Source organism: Lepidochelys olivacea, assembly GCF_965140295.1.
Source record: "Lepidochelys olivacea isolate rLepOli2 genome assembly, chromosome: 2".
Lineage (NCBI taxonomy): Eukaryota > Metazoa > Chordata > Testudines > Cheloniidae > Lepidochelys > Lepidochelys olivacea.
Window position 1 is genome coordinate 14,174,997 of NC_140412.1, and position 23,789 is coordinate 14,198,785.

Genomic DNA, 23,789 nt, shown 5'->3' on the forward strand with positions numbered 1-23,789 from the left:
ACAGAAACTGAACAAACAAAAGGGTTAATGCCACTCTAAGAACACTGGCACCCATCTGTCAGATGTTGTGCCTCCTCTCAATTGTAAGGTGTTTTTCTTTTAACAAAAAAACAAAAGCAGCCTTGGGTTTTCCCTCATACTTCGTTCCAAGCCTTTTGGTTGAAACACAGATTCTAAACAGCGATGTTACCAGTTAAGCATCTTTGTACACCTTTGGGATGTTAATTCAGAGAGGATAGGTTGCAGTTCACTCTCCATTCAGGCAGAAAGGCTGCAGCAACCAATCAGTAAGTAAGGCTAGGTCTACACTAGAGAGCTTACAGCGACACAGCTGTACTGATGCAATAACATCTCTCGCGTAGCAGCTCTATGCTGACAGGAGAGAGCTCTCCTTTTTGTGCCCTTCTATAGATGCCTTCTGTGACAGTTTTATTTCCAGGACCTTGTTCTTTCTAAAGCAACTGCTTCAGTAAACTGTTAATACTTTAAACTTGTGTAAGCAGCAAAGATTTTACTGCAATAAGATCTTAGATTAATACCCACATGTCAGTTATTTCCATGGGGGGAGGGATATTTCATTCTGATTGACATACAGTACAGAAAGGCAATTCGAACATAACATGTCTATTTCTGCACCTGATGTATGACAAGTCATGATGGATGGGAATTGTATATAGGAATCCCTTAGCTACAAAATACCAAATTATAAACAAGGTGTACAATGAAGAACATTCAAGAAGCACTAGATGAGCACAATAAGTAGGATGCATTGGCCAAAGCCCCCCACTAAGGAAAGCAGAGGTGACTAGTCTGCAGAGTTTTGATAAGGCATATATGGATGCCCTATATAACTCCTATCCATATGCATGTCTGCACCAGAAATTGTCAAAGCTCCAGACAAAACAGCTTTGACTCCTAAGGGATGGAGTGGATTAGATTTTTGGTAAGTTTCTTTCCTATATCTTTATTTACTAGGCTGGAGCAGACCTGATCCAGTAGACCCTGATCTGGATTCTTCAATTAAAACTAACAGACATTCTGATTTATGAATTGCAGCCATTAAAATTTTGGCGAATAGCATGCTTTTCCAGTGAGATTTGGGAGATGGTTAGAAGGTACACATGAATATCTTCTGTTTAGCCTGGAAAGAAGAAGGGAGTGGGGGGCATTTCAGATTGCTTTCATCTCTAAGATGACACTGACTGTCAGCCAGATACTTTTGAGAAAAGTTTTAAGTTGGTGAACTTCCCCGCCTGGGAGACTGGCATCCCTTATGAATGTTGCCCATTCTAGTTATCTTATCTCCATTCTTCTAAGCAGTTTGACATATTATAACCATGGAGGAAAGTACTGGACAACATCCTAAGGAGGCTGACCTTCTTGGGGTCTCTCTTCACAGAAAAGCAAGACAACTGAATTGTAGCCTGGCCCAGGAGACTTGAGTATGCTGGCATCTCTCTCTCTCTCTCTCAGGTATTAATCTGACATTTTTAGGGACTTGGGGAACCAAAAGGACCACAAGCATATTAGAAATGTTGAGATTTTGGAGCAAAAACGTAAGTATTTCTATCTTTTATGGGCAAATACCGTATTATCTTGGAGATCAATAGACGTTAGATTCTATCAATAACCCAGGATTACCTAGTTTACAATTATTAATAAAATATTTTATTAAGCACGATCCACCTGGAAAAATGTTCATGGTGTTGAACAATCATAAAAACAATTGGTCATTCATTAATAAAAACACCCTGACCTCAAAGTTACAAACAAGGTGGATAAATAAAACACACTGATATTTTACTATTTAAAAAAAACTACAGTTTTCATTTGCAAATTAGATCCATAAATCCAGTATGAATTGTATCCCTCCTCACATCTTCCAGACAATACAATTATAATTGTCTGTCTGTCTCTGTCTGATTTAGACACTAATTGCTGATCCTATCCCTTGTACATAAGATATTGTATTTTGGACTATGAGATTAGGTATGCCAGATTTCTGGATAGAGGGGAAGACCTGTACAAAGCATGCCGTAACTCATGTGAAATATTGATATCACCATCTGTCCACTTTTATTTATACCTAGCATTTCCAATACTATGACAGACCTCCTCCAACAGGGATGGGCTGGTGAATTTGGTGTCAGCCAATCAGAAGAATTCATAGGGATTTATTTCAGAGGCCACAGTGGGAGAAGAACAGAATTTCATAATAGATTCTTCCTCTAAACACTTGAAAAAGGGAAATGAATATACAAAAGCTTTGACTCAGAGGACATGTCCTTTCTGCCACTGTTACAGGTGGAAACCTTGTTTTCAGACCTCCAAGTTATCAGATCCTTTCACAGCATCTAAATACACAGATGGTTGTATTCAAAATACATTCAACGGAGAGAGTGCATAACTTTGTGTTGATGTAAATGTTTTGGATGATGGTGAGCTACTATCGCAGAAGCTGTATAAGCTTGGACTCCTTTAAAAAAATTGGAGCACGGTCAGACAGGAAAAGAAGTTATTTAGCAGGCCTTGATTTTTCAGCCTCCTGGGAATAGGATCTCAAAACTCTCTCTCTCTCAATGGAAGTCTAATAAAACACAAAAGGACTTATAACCATATGAAGGAAACAGTACACATGAAGATGTACCTTGTGAAGACAGGCATTTTGACAGGCAGGCATCCATGATGGAGATCCTTCTACTCTTTAGTAAGACCTATCGAACTTGTTCCAAGCAAGTTTGTTCTCTAGGATTTAGCCATGGAGCTTCCAGACCATTAACACTCAACTATTTACAATAAAATACCAGAATACAGTCAACTGAGAGTACTTGCAAAAGCAAAGAGAGGAGTTCCAATGACCATCACAGGCCGTAAGAAGGAACTGAGGGGGCTCAGAGTCAGCTGGGCCTTTTATGTGGATGCCAGTGGCATGCAGCAGCAGAAGGTGCCCTAGCTGCCCCAACAGGTATCGCTGAGGGAAAATTTGCGGTGACTGTGAAGGGGGGCACATGTTCACCAGGAGCGGTCTGCACATGTACACTCACTCAAAGAAGAACTTTCAGTTTATGCTGCAAATAGAAAATAAAAAGTATAGGTAATATTTTTGTTCCAATGAAACTAAACGGTACAAGAATGACCTCTCTGCTCTGACAACCATGCTGCCCCCAAATATCTGTTTGCTTTGGTAGGAAGAACAGTTAGTTCTGCAAGTTGTGGTTAAATAATTTATCTTAGGAGCTTTCTTCTTCAAAAATCCTGTTCACTTCTTGTTTTATCAAACTCTTCAGTGGGTTGTATTTAAAAATTACCTTGTCTACCAGAATGCTTTCTTTCCTCTTCTAGAAAAATAAAAAACAGTAAGAATAGGCTCTGCTCTTTCCTGCTGGTTAATACAGTAAATTATTGACTGCTTGGACAATTTCTTTTTCTCAAACGAATTTCTGTATCTGTAATCATGGAAGTTCTGTACTAGATGTAGATCTTGAACATCTAAGACTGACCTGTTCTCTTGGAATTTCTAATGAACGTTTTTCCTGAAGGAACTGTCCCCTAGAGGTATTTAGCTTCTGAGTGAAAGGCTCACCAAATAGTCTGAACATATCTAATATGAAAATACTTTTGAATCAAGGATCTGAAATCAAGTTTTGATCAAATTTAATATTAATTCTCCTCTAGACATAGTTTCTCTTCATAGAGCATTTCTAGTGTCTCTAGAACTGTCAGTCATTTTTGGTGTTGTGTTGAAGACCATTGAATCAAATCAGAGAAGAGAATGAGTTACTCCTTAAATACCCATCTGTACTGTGCAGAAAGAAAAATTGTGTTACTGGGATTTCCAATTTGGGATACATATGCAGGAGATCTTATGCAGAAATTTTTGGTATTGCACACAATACAAGGTAACTCTTTTGGATCTCATTATGACAGATAAAGATGAATTAATCACTAGAGGAGAAGTTGGTGGTGGTTGCGTAGGGACCAGTGATCATTAACAGATTACATCAATATAGGCAAAAAGAGGACAGTCATAACCAGTAATTGTATCTAGGGGGAGGGGTGAGAGAGAGTCTGTATGCCTATGTTCATCCTTTTTACAAAACTATAATGGATTTTGTACAAAGTATGCCTTGTGAGGTATTGTTTGAAACTCATGATGTGCTCATTATTATTGTCCTGGTAAAATATGTATGGCAACATTATATGTAAAGTTATAAGATACTACTGTATAAACACTGAGACATATTCCAAGTTTAGAAAAGCAGGCACAAACTGGTTCCTCAAAGACAAAAGGCAAACTGACACCTCAGCCAGGTGTCAACAAAATCAAATGGACTATCACATGGTTAAGTGACCACTCTTTGGCAGGAAAAAGGATACCAGCAAGAAATTTACATGTTGGCAAACAGCTAGAAGTTCCCATCCCACAGACTTTTTGTCTCCTGAACCCAGGGCTTGGTAACGAGTCTGTACACAGACACAAGTGTCTGTTGTAAAAATTTTGAGGTCCATGGCATGGAGTATGCTCACCTCGGGCAGCTCGGCTCCCTGTCCCTGCTGTTGCTGGCTAAGGGGAGGCATGGCCAGGCAACTCTGCAGGCAAGCACGCATGCATGTTGCCAGATTAGTCTGCTGCAGGCACCGCTCCCCCGCAGCTCCCGGCCAATGGGCTGGGAGCCGCAGAGTCAACGCATGGGGAGTGGGGACAGAGTCAGTGTCATTAGTTGCTGGGCAGAGTCAGGCAGGACAGCACGAGGGAGCGAGGGAAAAAGGCAGGAAACGGGCCGGGAGGTGGCATGCGGCTCCATTGGCCACTGATAGCATGAGGGGGCATGCTGCCTCTGTCCCCCCCGCTCCAAGCACTGACGCCATGACCAATGGGAGCTGCGGGGGGGGGGGGAGGGAGGAGGGGGGCCTGCACCTGCAGATGGAAGCAGTGTGCCTGCAGAGTTGCCTGGCTGCACCTTGCCTCCACCAGCAGGGACGTGGAGCTGCCTGAGGTGCTAGAAGGTGAAGAAGAAAGGTTCTTTCGAGCTGTTGGCATTGCAGGTCTCTAATGAAATAGGTCCCTACACAATTATCTGCTTTTACCCACTGTCGCATGTTGGTAGGCTATGTAGAACAGGGCCACCTCAGCGGGAGCACCAGGGGGCATTAAACCTGATGGGAGCATAATCCCAGACACACAGGGTTAGAATGCCCACAGCCCCATCCCTTCAGGGTAGTAGCCATGCTCCTCACCTTCTGCATCTGAGCAGCAGGCAGGCCATGACCCTGCCTCCTCCTCAGCCCCTTGTGTGCCCAAGGAGACCCAGCCCAGCAAGCCCCCCCTGTCAGCAGAGTGTGGAGTGTTGGAAAGTGGAGCAGGAACTGCATCATCGTAGGACGGTCTTAGTGATGGTGCTTCGGAGTCCCTGAGAGGCTAGGTTTGTATTCTTGGCACTGCCTCTGCTATGGATTTCTTGTGTGACCTTGGGCAAGGCCTCATCCCTGTGACAGCTGGGGAACTAACAACCCCCCATTGTGCAGTAATGAGGGCCATAAAGAAATATTTAGAAAGAGAATGAAAGTCTGATGCTAAAAAGAGATTCAAAAGGTGGGGAAGGAGAGGAGAATTTCTGGTACCTTCCCCTCCTCCTCCCCCTCCCCACAGCTAAGCATCCATGCAGGGCCCGGGTGCAATCTGGCCCATAGTTTTTATTAATGAACTGCTACTGCTGTACAGATCACAGAACTTTGATTTTCTGTGAACCCTGTAAAAAGTAGTTATTTTTTAAAAGTATTCATAATTCAAAAGAATTTCCTCCATATTTAATAAAGTGTAAACACAGTTTTTAGTAATTGCAAACCCAATAAAATGCAGTGGGGGTACCTTTTATTTTGTATGATGTTTTGATACCAACCTAAGGTGACCAGACAGCAAATCAGGACCGGGGGGGAGGGGGGGAGGGCAGGGGAAGAGACGGATAACAGAAACCTATATAAGAAAAAGACCAAAAAAATCAGGAATATCCCTATAAAATCAGGACATCTGGTCACCCTATACCAACCAAACCCAAGGACACAGTTATAGCAGGCTTTAATCTATTGATCTACCTACCTACATATCCACAACAATAATTCGGGACACATAACATTTCTGAATGCCATCAACTTCAGTTAAAGTTAGTTAGCCCAGTCCTGAAAGGTCCTCAGTATCTTGAACTCACAGTGCAGTCAATGGCTGTTGAGGGCCCTCAGAAGCTCATAGCAGCTGCTCAGCACCTTGCAGTATCAGGGCTTCATTCTCTTTCCAAACATCTTCCTAGGTACTTATACTGAACTCAGTAACACAGTATTTGAGTGCCTCAGACAATGAATTTAGCCTCATGCAACATTTTTGAGGTCTCCCTGTGTCTGCCTATACATATGCTATTATAGCCCAAATCTATAGCAAGGAGCAGCCCTGGCAACGACTTACATGGCACTGTTTCTCATTTTCAATCTAAGTTTCTCTCATTGTCTCTGGAACCTCTGATTCAACCCCCCCCCCACTTTATTTATTTATTGGTTACTTATCCATTAGTGCTATAGTACAGAAGCAGGACAGAACTAAAGCTAAAGAAATGCATTTATAATGAATTCCCAGCACCTGTAGATTTCCACTTAACTTGATGGGATATTTTCCTTACATTATGAAAGTAACTATTCCACAGTAAAGGCCAAAATCTGCCCTTCAAGTTGTGTGTAGGCAGAATTGTACTTCAGCAACAGCTGTATGAAAAGGATGACTGTAATAAAGAATAAATACAGAACACTGGGAAAGCCTGATTAACATTATGTTAAACTGTTTCATATTGAGATGACAGAAGACATGGGAATAGGGCACCCATTTCTGATGCCTGTTTCCTGTATGTATGTATGTATGTACGTACGTACGTACTATGTTAGGTCAGTTAATCCCACCACCACAAGCGTTCCCTTCTTAGGGTCTTTTACTAATATGGTACTTCCTGATCATAGCTTGTGAATACGGATCTACATTACATGAAATTGGTTCTGCCTTTTCTTCGTGGAATCCAAATATTTTTTATTTAACTCCTCAATTTCTCTTTTGCTTCCCCTAACCCAGAGGATCATTACATTTTTAAAAATATATTTTAACAAACAGTGATGTCACCAAAAAAAAAAAGTTATATTGAAAATGGGTTGCCAAACCCTAGGAAGAGCTGTCAAAATACTTAAAATATTTGGAAAGAGTTCATGAAGTTTGGTGGGCTGCTTGAGCCCCTGCAAGAAATTGTTCTCAAGGGACCAATCATGCAAAACTCCCCAAAAGGAATTTAAGAACAGGCCCTAATTATTAAGCCCTCAGTAACAAAGTATGTAGCATTCTTTATAGACATCTGAAAATATCCCGTGAAAAGCTGTTGAAATAAATTTTCAAGCCATATTTTCAGGATGCTGTTTTTCCTGTGGCTCCTACAATTTTTTTCACCATTGTTCAAATTTATGCTATTACAGTTTTCTAGTAAATTTAATATACTGATCCTACAGCCACTGAAGTCAGTGAGTTTTGCCCTTAACAGCAATGGATGCAGGATCAGGCCTTTCACTGAATGTATCTGAACTGAGTTTCTGTGTGGGTTTTTTTTTTTTTGAAAGTATAACTTAAAAACAACACTTGATATGAACATTTATGTCCAAGAACAATAAAAAGGTGGTGACAACAATGCACTGGATATATGGTTTTAGGATAAATATTTATTTAAATACCCCCATCCTACAAAAAAATGACTCATTTTTTAAACAAAGCCCATACTGGACTTCACAGAAAATAGACTATGTACTGATAGAATAATAATAATAATAATAATAAAAGATTTAAAATGGGGGTATTCCATGTTTTTGCCTCACCATGTCAGACTGATCTTTATCTTGAAAGTTACTGAATTAAAATTCCCATACTACATGTGGCAGTAGCAACATGATAGAGTTTTGCTTCACTGATTAGAATAAAGTGAAATAGGTTACTGTAGAATCTTGACACAAAAAAAGAAGAGGCTTTGTTATCCAATCAGACAAAGCATTAGTGTGATGTTGCACCCTATAATGCTTTACAGAATATGCTTATAAATGTAAGTATGACACAAGTTTTATGCTAGATATGCCATGTAACATATCTTTGCAAAGGTTACATTCTACTGCATGTATTCGTCCTATTCGTATACATGTATTATTTTTATATCTGAACTTATGCGCGTTGGCTCTATGCTTGTATTTAAAGTGTTTGCTGTAGAAAGCACCTAAGGCAGATTTGGTCAACATAACGTGAAGGGGTTATTCAAGTAAATGGAAGTACGTAGCTAACAATGGACCTTGACAGACACCAATCCACATCTGAGCTTTCCTGGGAACGTTCGGGCTAACAAGTGGGCAATGGCGTCGACCTGTTGAGAACTGAGTCATGCATGGACATGTGACTCCAAAACTCCATCTTGTAGCTGTAATGCTACACAGGGGGGGGGGGCGGCGGGGGGAGGGAGGAGGAGAGAAGAGGTTTCCACTCACACAAGAGAGAGACTATATAAGCCCCTGGAAACCCCTCCATTTTGTCTTCAGCTGGCTCAAGAGATAGCCTCTCCACCCCAAAGAGATGCCTGAAAGAAACTGGAACAAAGGACAGTAATTACAGAGGTGTGAGTGATCGCTGGACCCAGACTAGGAGGAAATCTAGTCTGTAAAAGAAGCTTATTGGAACATCTCTGAGGGTGAGATTTACCTGCATTTAGTGTTTTACTATAGTAGGCTTAGACTTCTGTGTTTTTCTGTTATTTTGCTTGGTAATTTACTTTGTTCTGTCTGTCAGTCATTACTTGGAACCACTTAAATCCTACTTTTTATATTTAAAAACATCACTTTTTACTTAAGTCAGAGCAAGTATTAATACTTGGAGCAAACAGCTGCGCATCTCTATCAGTGTTATAGAGGGCAAACAATGTATGAGTTTATCCTGTATAAGCTTTATACAGAGTAAAACGGATTTATTTCAGGTTTGGATCCCATTGGGAACTGGGTATCTGGGTGCTGGAGACAGGAGCACTTCTTAAGCGTTTTTTCCAGGTAAGCCTGCAGCTTTTGGGGGACGTGGTTCAGACCTGGGTCTGTGTTTGTAGCAGGCTAGTGTCTGGCACAACCAGGCAAGGTACTGAAGGCCCAAGCTGCTAGGGAAAATGGGCTCAGTAGTAGTCCCAGCACACCAGGTGGCCATTCCCAAGGGGGTTTGTGTGACCTGACCCATCACAGTTAGCTATGTTCAAATCAACGTTGAGAGAGTTTTTCCCCCCTCATTCCAGTGGGGAAAAGAACCTGCACAACATGGCGCTGAAAAAAAAAATCATTCAACCCAGCTTGGGAAAAGAATATTTTATGTTCCAAAGACCCAAAGATTGTTTTATGGAGTGCCCAAAGTGTGGCCAAGTAATGAAACTGCTCAAGTCAACTGTAGCTCGCAACCATGCTGAGAAGTGGTGCAAAAAAAATGTCCAAGACTTCAAACACCATGAGTGTAGAGAAGCAAATTCACTCAGGAGGCCACATCAAAAAGAGATAGAGAGGTAAAGTCAATGACTGACTTTAACCAGAATGTCAAAGATGCACAGAATGATCTTTGCCTTGCCTACAGTTTAGCAAAAGCCAAATTGCCATTTAGAGCAGGTAGCATCTTCAAAGAAATTGCCAAAAAAATTGACCCAAAATGTTCTCCTTTTCAAAGACTGCACTGCAGTGCCAGAACTGTAGCAAGAAACACTGACGATTTAGGTGACTACCTTTACGGTGAAACTGAAAGCAGCAGTAAATGCTCCATTTGTTAACTTAATGTGTGATGAGAGTATCACAGAATCTCAGGGTTGGAAGGGACCTCAGGAGGTCATCCAGTCCAACCCCCTGCTCAAAGCAGGACCAATCCCCAATTTTTGGCCCAGATCCCTAAATGCCCCCCCTTCAAGGACTGAACTCACAACCCTGGATTTAGCAGGCCAATGCTCAAACCACTGAGCTATCCCCCCACCCAGTACTGACCACAGTGACAAGAGTCAGCTTATTATGTACCGTTACTTTGTGAAAGTTGACACAAGTGAAATTCGCTTCAAGTTTATGAGCTTAATTGAAATAGCTGAACGATGTAATGCTGAAAATCTGAATGCAGCCATTGTTCGCAGTTTGGAAAAGGACCAAAACAAGTATCCCGTGGATAAAATTATGGGATTTACATCGGAAGGGACATCTGTAATACTAGCCCAACGTGAAAGTGTTTCAAAGTGACTGAAAGATCGTTATGGTGATTTATTCATCCAGCATTGTATGACCCATCACCAAGCCTTAATGGATAGAGATGCTGAATCAGTCATACCTGACTTTGTGGAAGATATGATCAAAGCGACAGAGATATTTCAGGTTTCAGAGTAACAGCTGTGTTAGTCTGTTTTCACTAAAAGAAAAGGAGTACTTGTGGCACCTTGGAGACTAACCAATTTATTTGAGCATAAGCTTTCGTGAGCTACAGCTCACTTCATGAGTTTATAAGCTCACGAAAGCTTATGCTCAAATAAATTGGTTAGTCTCTAAGGTGCCACAAGTACTCCTTTTCTTTTTACAGATATTTCAGTAGGGCTGTGAGAAAAAAGGAGTTTAGACAGATCTGTGAGCTGAATGAAGAATATTCAAATCTGGTTAGCTAAAAAAAATTCACAAGTTAAGTTTGGCTGCCTGAGTTGAGAGGTTTGAGCTACTGAAGGATTCTCTAGTGCAATACTTGGCAAGAGCGTCATTTGGGAACGCCAATTGGGTCGCCAAATTATAGAACACATTGCCAGAATATCTATGACACTATGTCATTAAGTCTGGTAATTTTGTCAAGTGTCCATCATGCAACAGGGTGGTGCTGACCCCTGCCTGAACCCCAGCTGGCAATGATTCTTAAAGAGAAGAAAAATGATAAAAATGAGGAACAGACTCCCCAAATGATCTCTCCCTTCATCTCTACTCATGGCATCACCACCACCACCTAAGGACAAGGAAATCAATACTAAACCAAACGAGGGATCCTGGCTGAAAGGATTCCAGCCAATAAGACTGTTTAGCATGTGGTGAGAGAAATCTTTGATTTGAATTCACTTGCGTGTTAAGTTAGGCTTTTAGTGTGTGTTCTGGGACTGGGATTTGCTGGTGCTGCTCTGCAATGTAGTTCATGGCTGGCTGGCTAGCTAGCTAAAATACTTCTACAGTATAGCTGGAGGTGATTTACATGCTGTGTGTGGGCAGACCAGGAGCAATTACTCTCACAGCAAAGCCCTGTAAATGGCACCCCAGGTAGGAGAATTGAGGGGACACAGCTGTCCATCTGTCGTGTGTGTGTGTGTGTGTGTGTATACACACACACACACACAGTACTCCAAAAGGGATAATTCTCCAAACGGAGGAAAATTCTGTGCGAATTGGGAGGGAAGGTGTAAACAGAAATGTAAAATTAAAATATGAAGTTCTTTAACAAGTTTATCAGGTGGCCAAAAAGCTGATTCCACAATCAAAAATGAGACCAACTTTGGCTAAAAGTCCAGCCCAGTTCAGTAATGAAGTGAATTAGAAATCAAAAGAATACTGTATAACAAGTGGGTGAAAAGGGGAAACAGAACAATCAAAATCTGCAGTTAGAAAATTGATAAGGGAAGCTAAAGACATCAGGGAAAAATCCATGGGTCGCAGAGCTAAGAACAATCAGGACCACTTTTTAAAGTATACTGGGAATAAAGAAATCCTAGCAATGGTATAGGCTCATTACTAGATAGAGATGGTAAAATTGTTCATAATGATGAAGAAAGGTAGAAAGTATTTAATTTCAAGTGTTCAGATAACCTGCTGACATGGATAATTGTTGGCCGATTAGCCTGAAATCAATCATGAACAAAATGGAGAAGCGGATATGGGATTCAGTTGATAAACAACAGGACTATAAGTAATGCCAGCAAAGTTTTATGGACAGATTTCAAAGAATAAAATTGGGTTTGTCTGATAAGATTACGTTTGGTTGATGATTATTACAGATATGCAGTTCAGTTTATAGTACCGCACAATATTCAGGTTAAAATACTAGTACTACACATTATCAATAAAGCACACTAAAACGGTTCAAGATAGATTTAGAACTGACAGATCTCACAGTAGTCAATGGAGAACCATCATCAAATGGGAATGTTTCTAGTGGGGTTCTGTTGGGATCGGTACTAGGTCCAACGCTATTAAAATTTTTCATCAGTAGTAAAATAAATATAAAACTACTGTTGATAAAAATTGCAGAGGACACAAAGACTTCCCATCGTAAAGTAAGATCTCAATCGCTTGGTAAACTCAGCCATTCAAACAAAAATACATTTTAATATGGCCAAATATAAGAACATAGAATGCAGGCCATAGCTACAGAATGAGGGATTGTATCCTGGAAAGCAGTGACTAAAAAAAGATTTAGGGGTTACAGTGGACAAGCAACTCAACATGCACTCCCAGTGCAATGCTGTGGCAAAAAGGGATAATGTGATCATTGGATGTATAAAAACCGAAGTAGTGAATAGGATTAAGGAAATTCTTTTACCTCTGTATATGAGATTGGTTAGACAATACTGGAATGCTATGTACACAGTTCTGGTTTTATGGATATTGAAAAACTGGAGAGGGTGTAGAAAGTGATTGGGTTGGAGAATTGCCTTACAGTGAGAGGCTTAAAGAACTCAAGCTGTTTAGCTATCAAAAAGATTGAGAGGTGACTTGATTACAGCATAAGTACCCTCACAGGGAGAAAATACAGGATTCTAAAGAGTTCTTTAATCTAGCAAAGAAAAGCTTAACAAGAATCTATAACTGGAAGAGAAGCCAGACAAATTCAAATTAGGCACAGATTTTAAATTAGGGTGATTAATTATTGGAATAAACTAACAAGGCAAATGGTGGAAATCCCCATTTCTTGAGGTCTTCAAATCAAGACCGGATGCCTTTCAGGAAGAAGTTATAGGCTCAATTCAGGTGTAACTGGGAGGGAAGATTGGCCTGCAATAGGCCAGACTCCCTAGATGATCTAATGTTCCCTTTTGGCCTTAATTCAATGAATCTATCTTTTTCTTAGAGTCTTTATTCTGGAAACAAAACAAGAATCATGGGTATATTTGTGTAAGTAGGAAGTTCTCTACAGTCCATTTTAAAAGGCAAATTAAAAGGGTAAGATACTAATCTGTAATCTGCTTGTTTTTAAATTATATTTCACAGGACTTTCTTGGTTCTTGTAGTTTCAAACATGAGAGAAGCTTGAAATTCACATTCTTCATCCACCAAGGCACTGATAGACGAACATAAGGCTCCCATATGAATCCTTCCAAAATGTCAGTGTCTAAGGTAAAACACAAAAAATGGAAGTGCTAGGGGAGGCAGCAGCTTGTGCCAATGCCACTGCCTCCTAAACAGCTTTCTGTCAGTTCTTGAAAGTGCAGTCAGAAAGGTGAATTGAAATCTTCAAAGAAGCAGATTTACAGGTATATACATTTTATTTTATTTTTAATAAGATACCGTCTGCACCATAAATTACTCCTGGAGAGTAGACATCTCAAATGATACCTCAAAATATAAAGCATGATTAATAGTGCAGTTGGCAGAGAGAATGAAGGGCAATACCTTATATTATGCAACAAAGACTGAGAAGAATCCTCCTGCGAGCAACAGTAATACAAAAAATGAAATAGTAAATGTTATCTGGGCAAGTAAAGAGTATCAGGTTTCCTTTCTGCCTGACAGACAAGAAGAAATGCTTGGAGTGGGCTAAGTGATAACAGGCACAAAGATACTGCCCTCCCAGTCCGGGTGGAGGGAGATCAGACAGTTGAGTGGGAAAGAAGAAAAAAAGAAGAAGATCTCCGCTGCGAAGAGAAGGGGAACGAGAAGATGTGAGTAGTGCAGAAGCAGGAGAAAATGCAATCCGTACAACAGACCAAAGCCTCAAGTCAGAGGGGAATGAATTAGGCCTTCATTTCAGCCACAAAGACTATTTCTGGGGAGAAAGGGTTAGAACTGTGGAGACGTATGCTGCTGATTATGCCTAGGGCTGAACATAATCTTAAAAGTGTTCTCTGCTAATGCTTGGATCATGGAGTTATGATGACTTGAGAGGAGAGAGAGAGGTTGGGCTTGGAGTTTTCAGTACTAGTCTGTTTATTGTGGGTTGGCTGCCTTTCAAGTGTCTACTTAGCAACTTCTAGAGCCTTGCAAACTTAGCAGCAGCAGCAGTTGTTGCAAGCCAGAGTTTGATTTGATTTTAAGAAAGAATAATGTTTGCAAGCTACAGGTTATAACCAGAGTGTCGGAGTGCAATTATTTTTCCTGAAAGACAAGTGATAGCTCAGTTTGCCAGGAAAGCCACACCAGGCTTCGTAGCAAATAAACCACAATTAGGTTACCCACTGCTACTGAAAAAAAAAACCCTAGCTTGACTGGATTTTAGGAGGTGGACAGCTTCTCTCTTGTGCTACACAAAATGAATACTCCATTTTAAAAATGTAGGTTTTTAGTCCTTCTGGTAGATTCCTTTTGAAAAGCTAAGAGATCTTAAGACAACATGGGCTTAACCCTGGATCTAACAAAAGGTCATTTTGTACTACCTGAACTCAACACAGGCAAGGTTCCATCCCATCTCTTACAATCTGCTATGAAAAAAAGTAAACCATGTAATTAGGGAGGAAAGGAGAAAGGTTGCTCTGGTTCTCAGTCTTCATCTTTCCACACTCAGCAGGATAGGATCAGCCACTGCTGAGCTGAGAATCATATCAGTCTCATCTCTTATGGTGCTAGTAGAATCACAGAACAACTTCTCCACTGAGGTTAATTTATGCCTTTGCTCCAGCTGTACCAGAGGAAATACCTTCATTGCCAGTGGATGGAGACAGTGTTTCTGATCAAGCAGTCTTCTGTTGGTGCCAGGTCAGGTAGCTTCTTGTTCATTAGATTAGTCAATAATATCTCCTCCATCTTCTCCCACTACTCCATCATTACTTGATTCAAGAAACAGGGTTTATCATCTGTTGACTAAATGTAATTGTGTTTGGATTAGTGGCAATCCAAAATACCTTGTGAGTATGGCCTACTGCAGGACTTTCCGACACAGGATGTTATGATCTGCTGCCTTCTTATCTAGAAGATGATGCTCAGGTTGTCCATTTAGACACGAGATCTGATTAGGATAGCATAACTGATTGCTCTCATCTCTGGAATATTCAAGAGTAGCTGTTCTTGGAGACAGCAAACTCTCTAAGTGAAAGTTCTGCTGTGTGGTATTCCATTCATCCAAGATTTGACGCAAGTTTAGTTTAGTGTTTAGACACTATGGTGATAAGATACTTTATAAATACCTACAGATAAATCCAAGTGATTCCTTTCATACTGGTGTGCCTGATCGGCCAGCCATCAAGATAGGAAACCATGTGTACTCCCAGCCCATGCAGACAGGCTCCCATTACTGCTAAGAATTTCACAAGTATACACAATGCTATTGTAGAGCTACTGAGGTATAGTCCTTTAGACAGTCTGAACTTTTGGAGTCTCCAGATGCAGAATCTCTAACATACTGGAAGTCAGCCAGCGTTCAAAGAGTGTCTCTCACCTTAGAAACATATGGAAGGGCACGCACAGGAAGGTACTGCCAACCAAGAGGAACAGATGCTCCAAGAAGTACCCCACATTTAGAGCATCAAACTGTCACCAGTTATTGCTGTAGATATACAGACATATGCTAGGCAAGGTATAGGTATGGAGTAAGGCACTAACGCAAAAACCAATAGTTTAGCTAAACTAACTGAGGCCTAAGGTCTAAAGATTTGACATAATAAGCTAACCAGTAAGTGACCCTATATCATAAGTTGTCACAAGATAGAGTGCTGCATTAAGTAACTGATCCTAAACTGCTGACAGGTAACCACAACATACCTGTTTAGAACAGCTTTTAATATTTTAAAATCAGAAGCATCAGCAGATAATGCCATGGTAACGAAACATATATGCTAATAAGCTTAAGGTAAATGGCCTAGTAACCTATTGGAGAAGAGTATCCAAACATTAGTAGGGTGAGGATGCATAGGTAAGGAAAAGAGGTTGAAATCCCTATTGCATATGCCTGAGGAATAGGGAGTGTTGTCATAACCTATTATAAAGTTAGTACTCTACCTGTGCACCCCAGATAGATTTCCAGGAACCTACAAGTCCAAGGACAACTTGTGAATCATCTCACCTACTATTGGGCTCCCCACAAAGAATGGTGAGAGTACATGAATGCTGAATTCTGTATTATCTATTTTGCTGGGTTGTAGTGTTTGTGATATTGCTCATTGTGCTAATAAAATTATTACAAAAATCAGAAATGGTCTTCCCTTCCCTAAGTGTGAGTCTCTCTGATACACCGTGGCCCTCAATCTAATTTTGTAGATGATCTAGAGGCAGCTGACCAGCGCAATAACACATCATGTTAAATTGTAAATTCTAAATTATACCTAACCAATAGATCAGGCAACAAAAGTAAACTGGAAACTATATGATGTTCCACACACCCAATGACATCCACGCTGCATCCAGGCCTTACATGACAAAACACAAAATCTCCTCCACACCAGAGGCACTTGAAGGAATGGATCCGCTGCTGAGTTGCACCAATTTCAAAGACACTGAATTTTCATTTCTTTTTGCACATGGTGCCTCCTCCAAAGTATGTCACCAACATACTGTTACCCAGGGTTTTCAGAACCCAAAGCAGTAGAAACTTCACTGTTTCACTCCAGGTGGTGTCAGGAATAAATCAATGGGAACACAGCGCTTCCAGATGATGAAAAATTGATACAAGTGTGCTCTGATCTAAAACTACTATTTATTAGATTTAAGCACAAGAAATAAGTTTAGAACATCCCAAGCAATTACACAGAATCTGAGATGGTACTGAGTAGTTAACAGCAGGTCCGCAATGGTTGGTCGCTTCCCCACCAGGGAGTACGGTGTCAGGAAAGTCTCTCAGGATAGCTTCAGAGAGCTCACTCTAAAGTACACTCTATTATCTAGTCTTCTGATAACTAATTTTTACAAATCACATACCTCATAGTGACCCGTACTGGTTCATCAGTTCATCTAACTTTAAGATTGTTAGGAATGTTTTGTTAAGTAGTTTGTTAGTCATAATAAGCTTCTATATCAAAGGCGCCTGAACTCAAGGACCCCATCCACTTATTCTATTTCAGTCTCAACATGTTCAATCTCCTCCCATTCTGATTAGCCAAAACTGCAACCCTGCAGATACTTTTGACCTGGCCTCTAGAAGCCCTGCTTGTTCAAATTAATTCTTAACTATGTAGTGTTCCATATTTCATTAATTCATGGTGGCTGAATACACACAATAAGGTTCCAATTAGCTTGATCAAATTCTGGGGTAACAAAACCACTCCATTCTGGAGCAACAGTACAACCTCCCCAACCCGAGGCACCACCAGTGTCTCTCTTGACATTTAAGATGTTCACTCTGCTCCAGGTAATGGTATTCTGCTGTGGCTCTAAGTGGGCACTGGAATTTGTGCTTGTACCCCAGAGTCCAGAAGAGAGAGAACTACTGAGCTATACAGACCTGCTTGAATGACTCCTTTCGAGCTTCATAATCAAATATTAAACATAACATCCACCAGAAGCCAACTTTTGTCAGAGTATTTCATCAACTTCGACAAGCAAAGAGCTTATCTCCACTATGTGGTGAGTCACTCACATTGTAAAGTTTGTCTTCTACATGCACCACAGAGCACTAACACTCTCTATGCACTTTATATACACAATTTTAGTAGCACCCCTGTCATAACAGGATTAAAAATAAAAGACATCATGTAGGTGTATCAAACTTCAGTGCTGAGGACTGAAAGTGGGAGCAAACTCTGTTTCAGCTTCACTTAAGAACAAAATCAAATACATAACAATGCAACGAAGACTCTCAGTGATGACAAATAAAATAAGTAAGGTCCCATAGCTCACACTTGGGAAAAAAAAACCAAGAGTAAGAATGCTGTGTGGGTAGTATCTTTAAAGAAGGCTCTTTATCTAGTAAGATCTGATTTAAGAGTTCAGTGTTTTCCTGCAACAGCTCAGGTACTCTCTAACACAACACAATCTGTACCAAAGAAAACATCACCTGAATTAACATCTTAGCATGCAAGTAAAGGGGAGGAACTGATTTTTCAAATATTTTGTCTTATAATTATTTGTAAACTTAAAGTTCATGCATATGTTTATGGAAAGCCATTATAGCTTAAAGATAATTTCATCTGGCAAAACAACAACGTTTAGATAAATAACCCTCTTATTATCTAGCTATTACTATCTATGGCCTTTTACTTATAACTGTTAATATTGTACCTTTATTTGCAGATAAGGTAACCATGGCTAATTTGCCTTCACTCAGTTGTCATTTGAAATTGGAGATTTATTTATTTTGTAATAGTTCCTACTTTTTGAATTGCAATGCAAATTTCCTCATATTTGCCTCTTACCCCAACCTAACAGCAAGCAAAAGCATGGGTCTGCATATTGCCCACTCTTTCTAAGGACTTCCTTAACAGCCTACATGAAGAAACCCAAGTTACCAGGGACATCTGAATTGCCTTGTGTTTTACTACTAAGAAACCAAAAGTTGCTTTAAAGCTATATTGCCACACCTGAATATAAAACTGGTTTAAAAATCAATTCAATTGCTACCTAATTTGTTTTGACAATGTATTTTTGATAATGAGCTAACTCCAAATTATATTCAGTTTTAAAACAGAAGTGGCTAAATCAAAAATATAATTAGGATGAGTTATTGGGAAACAGGCATATCACCAGTAATAAATAACTTAGCTCACATATAACGATTTTCATCCATACATCTAAGAGTGCTTTCCAAAGGAAGGTATCTGTCCCCATTTTACAGATGGGGAAACTGAGACATGGTGAGCTGGTGTGACTTGACCAAAGTCACACAGCACATTAATGTCAGAGCCAGGAATAGAATCCGGGTTTCCTAATTCCCAGTCCAGTGTCCTACCCACAAATAATCATGCTGCCTTCCTATTAATATACACATATTAAAATGTTTTACTTTACATGGGAATATCACAATTTAAATATTTTCATTCACATCTAGTGCAAATGATCTCTCAGATGAGTTATAGTACACATCCCTCAAAACCTAAGAGAGGGTTAGGTTAGATTATACATTAAACAGCAGTGTAAGATTACAATACTAACAGGGATAAGGAACTTCTTGATTTCTTCCAAAGCATGCCCCATTCTGGCATATGCCTCTGCTGGTGGGGCAAATACTTCAATTAGAACATGCAGGTCATCATTTAGGTGGAAGTATTTTGCTTCCCCACTTTTTCTCAACTCTTCTTCCTGGGAAGGACAGAAAATTTCACTGTTAAAATGTAATCACAAAAAGAGAAGAAAAAAATGTAAAATGAATGTGTGTTTGAGATGTTTGCCATATACATATAGTTCATATACTTTTTGGATCAAATACTAAATGGAAACATAACTGGAAATTATAAATTAATATTCTCTACTGTACTCCAAGCCAATGAAAACTTTACAATATTGCTATTCTGCCTATCAAAGAATGTTTTATTAAGTATATATTACTCAAGAGAAAATTAGTAGATAAGATCTCTACCCTGAGACAATGACTGGTTCCTCTAACAGACAGAATTGTTTCCATTGTTTTGCCTTGATTAAAATAAACTCTCAGTATTTGTGAGCAGCGTGAAAAATATCTTTGTTCTATTTACTGTTTCAACATTGGGGGTTTTACTCTATTCATTCCTCTTGCACCAACCTACTTCTAGGCTAGCTGGAGAGAGTGCATAATCTTTATTAAGTGACAGGTTTCAGAGCAGCAGCCGTGTTAGTCTGTATTCGCAAAAAGAAAAAAGGCAGTACTTGTGGCACCTTAGAGACTAAAATTTATTTGAGCATAAGTTTTCGTGAGCTACAACTCACTTCATCGGATGCATGCAGTGGAAAACACAGAGGGGAGATTTATATACATAGAGAACATGCTACCATACACACTGTAAGGAGAGTGATCACTTAAGGTGAGCTATTACCAGCAGGAGAGCAGGGAGGGGGGGGGGGACCTTTTGTAGTGATAATCAAGGTGGGCCATTTCCAGCAGTTGACAAGAACGTCTGAGGAACAGTGGTGGGTGGGGGGGTTGATTATCACTACAAAATGTTCCCCCGCCCCCGCTCTACTGCTGGTAATGGCTCACCTTAAGTGATCACTCTCCTTACAGTGTGTATGGTAACACCCATTGTTTCATGTGCTGTATGTACATAAATCTCCCCACTGTATTTTCCACTGAATGCATCTGATGAAGTGAGCTGTAGCTCACGAAAGCTCATGCTCAAATAAATCTGTTAGTCTCTAAGGTGCCACAAGTACTCCTTTTCTTTTTATTAAGTGAATGAGCACTCAGTTCAATCTGTGTGTGCTCAGATTTCTGGAAACAGAAATTTCTGGAAATGCTTAGAGGCTTAAAGGAGGTCATCAATTTAAAAATCATACTTATGCCTGAAATGTGTTTTGATGACTTTTTAATAAGCATTGGAAAAACAACTGTGTTTTAAAATCCCAACACAAAAAGCACTGCTAACAGCCTAAGCATGGTTCCGTTGTGCTATTAGACAAGCTGTAGAAGAGTATGCTAATCTAAGTACTAATATAATTTGATTTGAATTTTTTTCTGTCAATTATCTGAGGCTCTAAAAAGTATGCTATTCCTGACATTTATTCTATTTAAGTAAGAAACTAATAGTGCTCTAACATCTCTTTTAATGGGTCCAAAAATAGTAGTATTAATTACAGATTAAAGTTTTCTTATTTGTTCCTTCTCTGTCATAATTATGAGTTAAAGTTATGACAATCAGTTCTAGCTTATTGTAGGTAATCTTTGTTGTCGTCATATGTACACAATATATGAATATTGCAAAATTGGTTGGAAAAGCAAAGTAATCTGATTAGTTGATAGAGCGTTCAGAGCAGGAAAATTAACACATCGTAATTAGTTGGCTGAATCTTGTCAGCCTTAACCATCATCTTGTCAATACAAATGATGAAAGGACCACAAAAATAGAAAGTAAAAACCTCCCTCAATGACTATAATGTTCTAGCTAGGAAGGTTTTTGTTTTGTTTTTTCAAAAGCTCCTCTTCAGCTCATTTAACAAATCAGACTTCTCAAAGTGCTGAAGAAAATTTCTGCTTAAGAGTAATTTAGCATGGTCCAAAGAGTACAGGTGAGAGCACCATGAATTAAATTAAAAACTGAAAAAATTAAGCTGGATATCACAAACTTAACGGAGAATGATCAAACTGTATAATAATCTCCCTTGGGAAACAGCACAAGCTCTTGAATAATTTAAGAGAACATACCACTGGAAAACATGATAGTGAATAATCCTGCATGACACTATATGACTTAGAAGAAGAAAGATGGAAAATATCTAGGATTCTTTGAGTGGTAGCAGGTTCAGAGTACAAAACAAAAGGGATTTAATCAGCCTAATTTTAACATAGTTATGTAGATTTCAACAATTTGTTTAAAATCACAATAAGCAAAGTTTGCTCATATAGAGAGCCCATATGCTAGATTTCATCCCTAGGAAATTTGTTGGCGAAAGGATTTAAAAACCTAATAAGTGGAACTGATAACAGTAGTGTGCACAGCGCTTGGATGTATTGGATCAAGGGTGGGCAGACTTTTTGGGTCGAGGGCCACATCAGGGAATAGAAATTGTATGGTGGGCCATGAATGCTCACAAAATTGGGGTTGGGGTGTGGGAGGGGGTGCGGGCTCTGGGGTGGGGGCTGAGGATGAGGAGTTTGGAGAGTAGGAGGGTGCTCTGGACTGGGACTGAAGGCGATCAGGGCAGGGGTGTGGGAAGGGGTGGGGCTGGGCATGAGAAGTTTGGGGTGCAGTTTGGTGGTGTAGTTGACATCACCATCTACCTACACACTTCTGATGCCCATCATCATGGTATCTAATTATTTTCTTGGGAGGCACTTCATCACAATATGCCAGTGGTCTAAATTTTTCTCCCTGCATTCTTTGAGACAGTTTGGTTTTAAATAACTTCATCCTTTTCTCTCCTACTATTACATTTGTTTAACTTGAAATAAATATTTCAAAATGCCTTTGAATGGCTATTCATGTTACAAGTTTTAGGTCTGTCTGCCATTAAATGATTTCCTCAGACATTTAACATTCTGGAAAGTTCATGACTTACATCTCAATATTGAGATGTGTTTCGCAGTGGGCAGACCCACAAGCCCATGCTGAGCCCCACTGACTTCACTATCTTCACATGTTTAGGGGTTTGCTTGCGTAGAGTTCACTGCAAAATCGGAGGACTCATATGGAAAAACAGACCACATCTGAATCTGGCCCACACATGCTTTGTTTTATATTCATTTTCTAGTTCTTCTGGGCTTTTCCCACTTTCGCAAAAACTGTGCTGGGAAGACTAAAGGAAGCCACATATCATGGATGTCCTATGCACTAAAATGTTTCAGCTACTTGATTTACCTTGGATTTGTCCCTCATGGAACCTTTTCCCAATATAGACATTTTTGTCAATGTTTCTTCCTGTAAACGTTTCAGTGAATTGCCACGTGGACCCAAAAGTTTTCCCACAAAGTTGAACTGTAAGGAAACAACAAAAACGCAATAAAAATATTGTAACACTGAGGAACTGTCATGTAGAATTGCAACAAGGTATGAAAGATGTTGCTTAATGTAGCTGCAAACAAAAAAAAATTGATTAGGTCACAACTTTTATAGCCATTAAACAAACATATGTGGAATAGGTACCACCACTTCAGTGACTTCTCCCATTGTACAGAAACCTACAAACATCAATACACAAAAAACTTTCAAATCCTATGAAGAGAACTCAATTCACGTTCAACTATATTGTTTTAGATTTAGGACAGACAGAAAAAGATGCCAACCCTTAAGCCCGAAGTACCTCTGGGCACTGTCTAAAAGCCCAGTTCAATATAAAAATAAATTCAGAAGCTAACTCAACCGTATAAAGAAGCAACCAATCAAGTCTTTTTATTTCTTAAAAGAACAGGTAGCTCATGCTCCTTAAAAATTATCTGTGAAGGAATATGCCCCCTGCACCCCACCCTCAAAAACCCTCCGTAAGAAGATAAGCACTTATGATTAAGGCTGCCAGTTTGTCATGGAGGTCACAGATTCTGTGACTTTCCACGACTTCTGTAGTGGCCAGTGCGCCTGGCTCAGGGGCAGCTCGGGCAGCCCCTGCGCCAATTGCACGGGCCGCTGGGGTAGCCTCGGGCTCCCACACACTCCCCTCCCCAGCAGCAGAGTTTGGATGTGGGAGGGGGAAGGGGATTGGGGCACGGGACGGGATGAGGTGGGCTCCGGGCAGCGCTTACCTGGGGGGGGCTCCCCGGAAGCGGCGACATCCCCCTCACTCAGATGCTAGGCGGAGGCACGGCTACGCAGCTTTGTGGGTTGGCTCCGGCTTGCGGGCAGCCCCCTGCAAGTTTTAGTCACTGGTATTTTTAGTATAAGTCATGGACAGGTCAAAACTGGTGAATTTTTGTTTCCTGCCCATGATCTGGGGTGACTTACTACAAATACATATGACTAAAATGTAGCCTTACTTATGATCGACAGATTTAAGCTATAATC

General features: G+C 40.1%; 1 protein-coding gene across 3 annotated transcripts in view; it reads right to left on the reverse strand.

Annotated features, from left to right (window-relative positions):
* The window catches only part of KHDRBS3 (KH RNA binding domain containing, signal transduction associated 3), a 199,377-nt gene that overhangs the window by 93,273 nt on the left and 82,315 nt on the right, over positions 1-23,789 (reverse strand). For all 3 annotated transcript variants that reach the window (XR_014710530.1, XM_084621354.1, XM_084621355.1), the window contains exons 3-4: positions 22,653-22,769; positions 19,318-19,464 (exon numbers count right to left, since the gene is read on the reverse strand). Coding sequence is in view for 2 of the 3 variants with exons in the window: in XM_084621354.1 (XP_084477480.1) it covers positions 19,318-19,464; positions 22,653-22,769 (264 nt within the window). In the remaining variant the exon portion in view is untranslated. The remainder of the gene's footprint in view (positions 1-19,317; positions 19,465-22,652; positions 22,770-23,789) is intronic.